General features: G+C 39.9%; 1 protein-coding gene across 1 annotated transcript in view; it reads left to right on the top strand.

Annotated features, from left to right (window-relative positions):
* Window positions 1-435: 435 nt before the first annotated feature.
* The window catches only part of LOC122563090 (AMP deaminase 2-like), a 186,116-nt gene continuing 180,492 nt past the window's right edge, over window positions 436-6,059 (top strand). Inside the window, exon 1 of the mRNA XM_043716506.2 lies at window positions 436-730. Coding sequence (XP_043572441.1) covers window positions 721-730 — 10 coding nt within the window. The 5' untranslated portion in view covers window positions 436-720. The remainder of the gene's footprint in view (window positions 731-6,059) is intronic.

The raw sequence follows: 6,059 nt of genomic DNA, 5'->3' as shown, positions 1-6,059 counted from the left end.
CCCACCGACCCCAGTTCCAACCTGCCAGCTCAGCTCTATCCCCATGACCTGTCCTGATCTCCAGCATCTGCAGTCCTCATGTTCGCCCTCTAAACGTGTGCGCAGCTCTGAATGGCACTTCAACACAATCCCAACAATGTAACTCCAGTTCCTGTTTCTTCATTTTTTTCCTACATTAAGTTCTGGACTATTGTTACTCAGTACATGGTTGCAGAGCAACACCGAGTATTCACTTAGCAATCAATTCCTGGCTCTTTAAGAATTATGTAACAATAATTATCTTACAAACTGTGCGCCCACCAACTGCTGATTCAGTCAGAGAAAATGCAACTAATTCCTCAGAAAACTAATAGTTTTTTTTCCTTGGGTTCGATGGTCAGAGAATGATTTTTTTTGAATTGTCAGAGTCCGAGCCTGAGTGTTTAGTTAAAATTTTGATGTTTTGATCCAGATTGTGCGTCAGAAGCAGGTTTTAAGGAAACGGAAGAGAACTGTGCAAATTCTGTTTCCGTCAGCTCCCTCTCTGGTCGCCGGAATTGTCGAACTAACCATCTTTTGCTTTAGGATTTGTTTTCAAAGTTCTAGATCTTTTTTAAAAAAGTGCGAAGTTTTACTCGTGCTTTCAGAAGTGTAACATAATCGAGAGTAAACTCTCATTGAGTTGCCTTTTTAAAACAAAAACAAACTTTTAGTCTGACCGAATCGGGCGAAATTTACATCATGGCCACAGGTGAGTACATTTCTTAAACTTACATAAAACTCGAGTGTTAACAGATTCATTTGATTATTACAGGCTTGTCCTCTTCGGAAGTTGGAGCTTTCAGCTCTTTGGTTTCTAAACTTGTAGCGAAAACGTACTGACGGGAATTGGTAGTTTTACGAGATGACGATGAAATGTCACAGACTAAACTCAAAACGGGTTTGGAGAAGGAACAAGTCTCAAAATGTTTCAGCGGTCTTGATGCGGGGTCAGCACTGTTCTAAGGTCCTCATGTCAATAGATATCGGTTAGTGGGTCTTTGACTATTCATTGGAGTTGTTTCTGAATCAATTTCCATCTGACAGCACTACCGAATCACCAGTCAAGTCTGGTTCAAATTCAGAATTGATTCTGCCTTTAACAGATTAAATAATGAGACTAAGCAGACTGACCAAACCTTTGTGTTCTCACATACTCAAATGTACATGCTTTATGGCTTGCATTGCTGATGAATTTCACCTCCTCTTCCTGCTTCCACCCTCCCCTTCCCAATGCAACTCTTTCCCATTCCTGCCTTAGGTTCTTCTTCCTCCACGTTTTCCTCAATTCTTTTCTCCTGCCATCCTTGGTCCCATTTTGCCCTTTCCCATTTTCAACCCCTCCATATATTTTCCCCAACCCTCCTTGGCTCCCTCTTGCACCAAACTGTCCCCCACTTTTTGGCTCCAGGAATTCACTGCCACTTGCAAATGTCCCCCTGTACCAGACACTGTTCTGACATGGATTAAACTTGCCATTCCTAACCTGTCACACAGTGTGCACCATCTATAAGATGCACTGGAGTAATTCATCAAGGCTTTGTCAACTGTACCTGACAAAATCGCAATCTTTGCCACTAGGGGTGGCACGGTGGCACAGTGGTTAGCACTACTGCCTCACAGCACTGGGGACCCAAGTTCAATCCCAGCTTCTGGAGACTATCTGTGTGGAGTTTGTACATTCTCCCCGTGTCTATGTGGGTTTCCTCTGGGTGCTCCGGTTTCCTCCCACAATCCAAAGATGTGCAGGTCAGGTGAGTTGGCCATGCTTAAAAAAAAATTGCTCAAAGCGTTAGGTGCGTTAGTCACAGGCAAATGGGTCTGGGTGGGTTACTCTTCGGAGGGTCGGTGTGGACTTGTTGGGCCAAAGAGCCTGTTTCCACACTGTAGGGAATCTAATCTAATCCTAGAAGGATGAGGTAGCAGATGCACCTGTAAGTTCTCCAGGCCACAAACTGTCCTAGCTTGGAAATTGTATTGTTGATTCAAAATCCTGGAACTCTCTAACAGGATTGTGGACACGTTACACAAGTTCGATTGCAATGGTTCAAGAAGCTGGGCTACTATCATTGTTTACAGGGCAATTACCAAAAGTTGACTTTGCAAGTGATAACCACATCTCATGAATGAAGTTTTAAAAAGTATTCATAATTCACAATGTACAGCAAACAATACTTAATTTTCCTGATCATCTTGTAGTGGAAGGTTGTTCATGCACGACTATGAATCAGGAAGTTCCATAAAATATAGGATGGAATTTATTCAAACTCTAGTCAAACAAGGAGGAAAGTCCTCTGTATAACTGGGTCACTAGAATGGAAGTCATTGCATTTTTAAAAATACAATATTCTTAAACTAATGAGGAGGCGGTGGCCTAAGGTTACTATGACTGGATTGCTAATCTGGGGATCCAGGTTTGAATCCCACCATGGTAGAGGGTGGAATTTGAATTCAATAAAAATTTGGAATTAAGAGTCTAATGATGACCTTGATTACTGAGGGAAAACCCCATTTGGTTTACAAATGTCCTTTAGGAAAGGAAACTGCCATCTTTACCTGATATGGCCTATTGTTGACATTTAATTGCACTTTGGGCAATTAAAGATGGATAATAAATGCTTGCCTTGCCGATGATGCCCTCCTCCTATGAATACATTTTTAAAAGGTGAGTTGGAAAGAATGTGTACAGTTTTGCTGACATTGTTTGGAAAGTGCACCATTTGTAAAGGTAGACATTGCTCTTTTGACTTCTTAGAGTGCGAGTGCTTCTTTGTTTGGAATTGGTACTGAGGAGGGAGCAGATAGAAATATAAATGTTTAATAAATAATACAAGAGGAAATGTAGAATTTTAAGGCTATAGAAAGTGAGCAGGTCAGTTAAATCAGATTAGATGTTTCTTGCAGTGAAAGTTTAGATTAAGTTGCTCAAAATAATTTCACCAGAAGAGAATTACTTGTTCATTAAACCAAAATGCCCTTGAATGTTTCCTTATTGCAATCTAATTGATTGTCAAATGAATCCAGTGCCTTGAGTACTTTTATTCAGACGACACAAGTACAATATCAATGGACTGAATGGCCTGTTTCTGTGCTATAATGTATAACAAATCCTCAAGTAGGTCTGTATAAGACTTCACATGACTGACTTTACAAATACTTGCACAGAGCAAGACCTCAAGAATAGATATTTTGCTACGCATTGATGGGAAAAAATAAAGAAATCAATATCTAATGTAGTCGTATAGTTCCCAGAACAATGCAGTGGTTTGTTTATGTAACAAATAGATCAGACCACAAATGTTTATCTAGCTTATGGCAGGAATTTTTGCACAACATAATACAGCGCAGTGCATATTTTTCCAAACGGTCAGGCTTGTTATCCTTAACAAACTCTGCAGGTCTGACAATATCTGTGCAGAGAGAGCACAGTGAATGTTATGGGTCCAATGACAAGAAATGTTCTCGAAGGCCTTGTCCAGCAGATTCTGTTTTTATTTCTGATTTCCAGCATCCGCAATTCTGGGTTTTTAAAACAAATTTCATTATCCTATTGTGCGGAGAGTGGGAAGACATACCTTTCAGAACCCAAGACATCCTGAGTGCTTACCAACCCTTTCCAATGATTTGTTATTATTTTATTTACAGCAGCCAATTCATGTGATGCAATTCCCACTAAAAGTGATGAGGTACCAATCAGATGATCTGTTTTATAGTGAAGTTGATTGAAGAGTAAATGATGACCAGGATAATGGGGTAAACTCCCTGCGTCTTCTTCAAAATAATGAAATTGAATCTTTTATTCTAAGAGTGGAGACTGCACTGCTGACAGTGCAACATTCCTTCAGTACCATGGACTATGAACGTAGATTAATGTGTGTGAGTCTCTAGAGGAGGACTTGAAGGTGAGCATGCCACGTGCTGAGCTTTGGCAAGGTATTGAAGTTGTGAAAATCTCACCTTTTGTGTTTAGTATCAGGACTACAAGTCTGCAAGGACCTGCTGTGACATATGACTCAACCAAACTCACTTCACAACTCTTGCTCCTTCTTCATATGTCCATGAATGCTATCTTTATCTTCCAGCCCCTGTTACTTAGTTACTTACTAAAGCTAATCTTTTAAAAGATTTTTGGAGCGGAATTTAAAATGCCCTGTTTTAGTCCTCGATTATTTTTCCAAGAGAATGAGATCTTTGACCTTCCTTCTATCTCTAATTTCCATAATGCATTGCTGTTGTACAGCTATGTTGCAACTCTCCCACAATCAGCAATGCAAAATTTTGCTTTCAAATCCAAATTTCAATGTGCCACACCACTGTGACCACATAGGTTGCAGTCAAAAATACGAATATGTGTCAGTCCTCATTGACTTCTCTGCTGCTGACGATCACCAAATCTTCATTTTGATATCTTTCTCTGTAATATACTTCAGTGGCACTGCTGTCACTTGGTTCTGTTTATGTCTGCCACTTGCACATAAATTTTGAAGAGGTGGGGAATTAAACGTTATCTGCTTTCTCTCATGGTGCAAATGGATTAGCTGTCCATTGTGTTCTGTACTCCCCTAATTGAAACAACTTGTTAAAGTTCGCAACTGTTATCTGAGTCAGAATTTAATGTTGGAAAAAACAAAGTAATTTTTTTTGATCTACGATGCCTACTATGATCCATGACACCATCCACCTCCCCAGCTGTCATCGCAAACTGACGTGGGAGGTATTGAAACTTAGCATGTTGCTTGCCATCCCACCCATAGGTAATGGATGCTGTGGTGATTCATACTAAACCTTCACTTGAACCTTAAAATCTGAAACTTCCAGTACAGCACATAATAATTAGAAAGTATGTTAAACAATAACATTATTCCTTTGTCTTAGCTATCCATATAATTATCTCAATGGAAACTATGCTGTTTCTTCCAAGTGTCTGAAATAGCACATTTACATTTACAAGTGCTATTGCGAACAGTCAAAGCATTTTTCACCAGAGTTTGTTTAGTAAAGGCATAGAAACTACATGAACTCTACTTCAGAAGCTGAAAAAAGACCAGGTTAATGTTTCAAATGCATACGTTTAATCAGAACTCAGTTACCTCAGATGCAAACAATTTATTAAGTGTCGCTTGTGTGTTTCTGATTTTATGTTGGATTTCCAACTTTTACAATTCTTTTCCCTTGTAAAAGTTAAAGAATTATTTTGATCTAGGAAGAGAACTTTTTAAACCAGTCATATGTTAGGTTCTTTTCGTGAGGCTTCTCACACAAGGTGCAATTTGCACACACCAACTTCTGCAAACAGTTAAAGTTTATGAAAACTTGTACAAGCTAGGTGACCCCTCTCACACTCTTTGCTGGTTGTGCAAGGTAGCCGAAAATGAGGCCCTGAACAAGAAAACACATCTCCTTTATACAGGTCAGTTGGTAATGCTTACAGATACTCTGGCAACTCCCCCCTTCGATAAACACATTACCCAGGTACATTTGTAAGATGAGGTCATCCTCGGAGATAATGTAAATGTAAATGCCCTAATCTTGAGGAACCGTTATGCAGACAATTTCCTGACTCCGCGATTCCCCAAGACACTGTGGATGTGATATGTCCTAGCTTCAGGGTGGCCCTGCAAATGAGTTCTGGCTCCGCTACTTTCCCAGACAATGTAGGTGTGATGTGCTTCAGTATTGGGGATGATCACACAAGTAAACCTGATTGGCTGGGGGATGGCTACGAAAGTATTTCTGAATGGAAGGGACTGAATGAGAGTTTAATATGACAATATTAAGGGGAGTAGTAGTAAATGACTGTCAAAATGGAGTGGAAGTCATCCGCATTCCTGCATGAATGTTGTCCGCACCCACTTCCTGAATGTTCAGCTTCTGGAGGAAAACTGCAGTTTAACCCTTTAAATATTACATTAACGTCCAGGGAGATAGTCCAATTTGATCTTCCAACATTACATATCCACCCAATCCAATCTTTAATCTGATACAGTCACCAATTTATCTCATGCTGCCAGTTTTTCTTATTTGGAAGAAAGTGAGGACTG

This window comes from Chiloscyllium plagiosum, unplaced genomic scaffold, assembly GCF_037043375.1.
Source record: "Chiloscyllium plagiosum isolate Xiang-an unplaced genomic scaffold, Cpla_swu_hap1 HiC_scaffold_26, whole genome shotgun sequence".
In the NCBI taxonomy this organism is placed as follows: domain Eukaryota; kingdom Metazoa; phylum Chordata; class Chondrichthyes; order Orectolobiformes; family Hemiscylliidae; genus Chiloscyllium; species Chiloscyllium plagiosum.
Note: the sequence above shows the minus strand (reverse complement) of the source record. Positions and strands in the feature narration are given on the sequence as shown.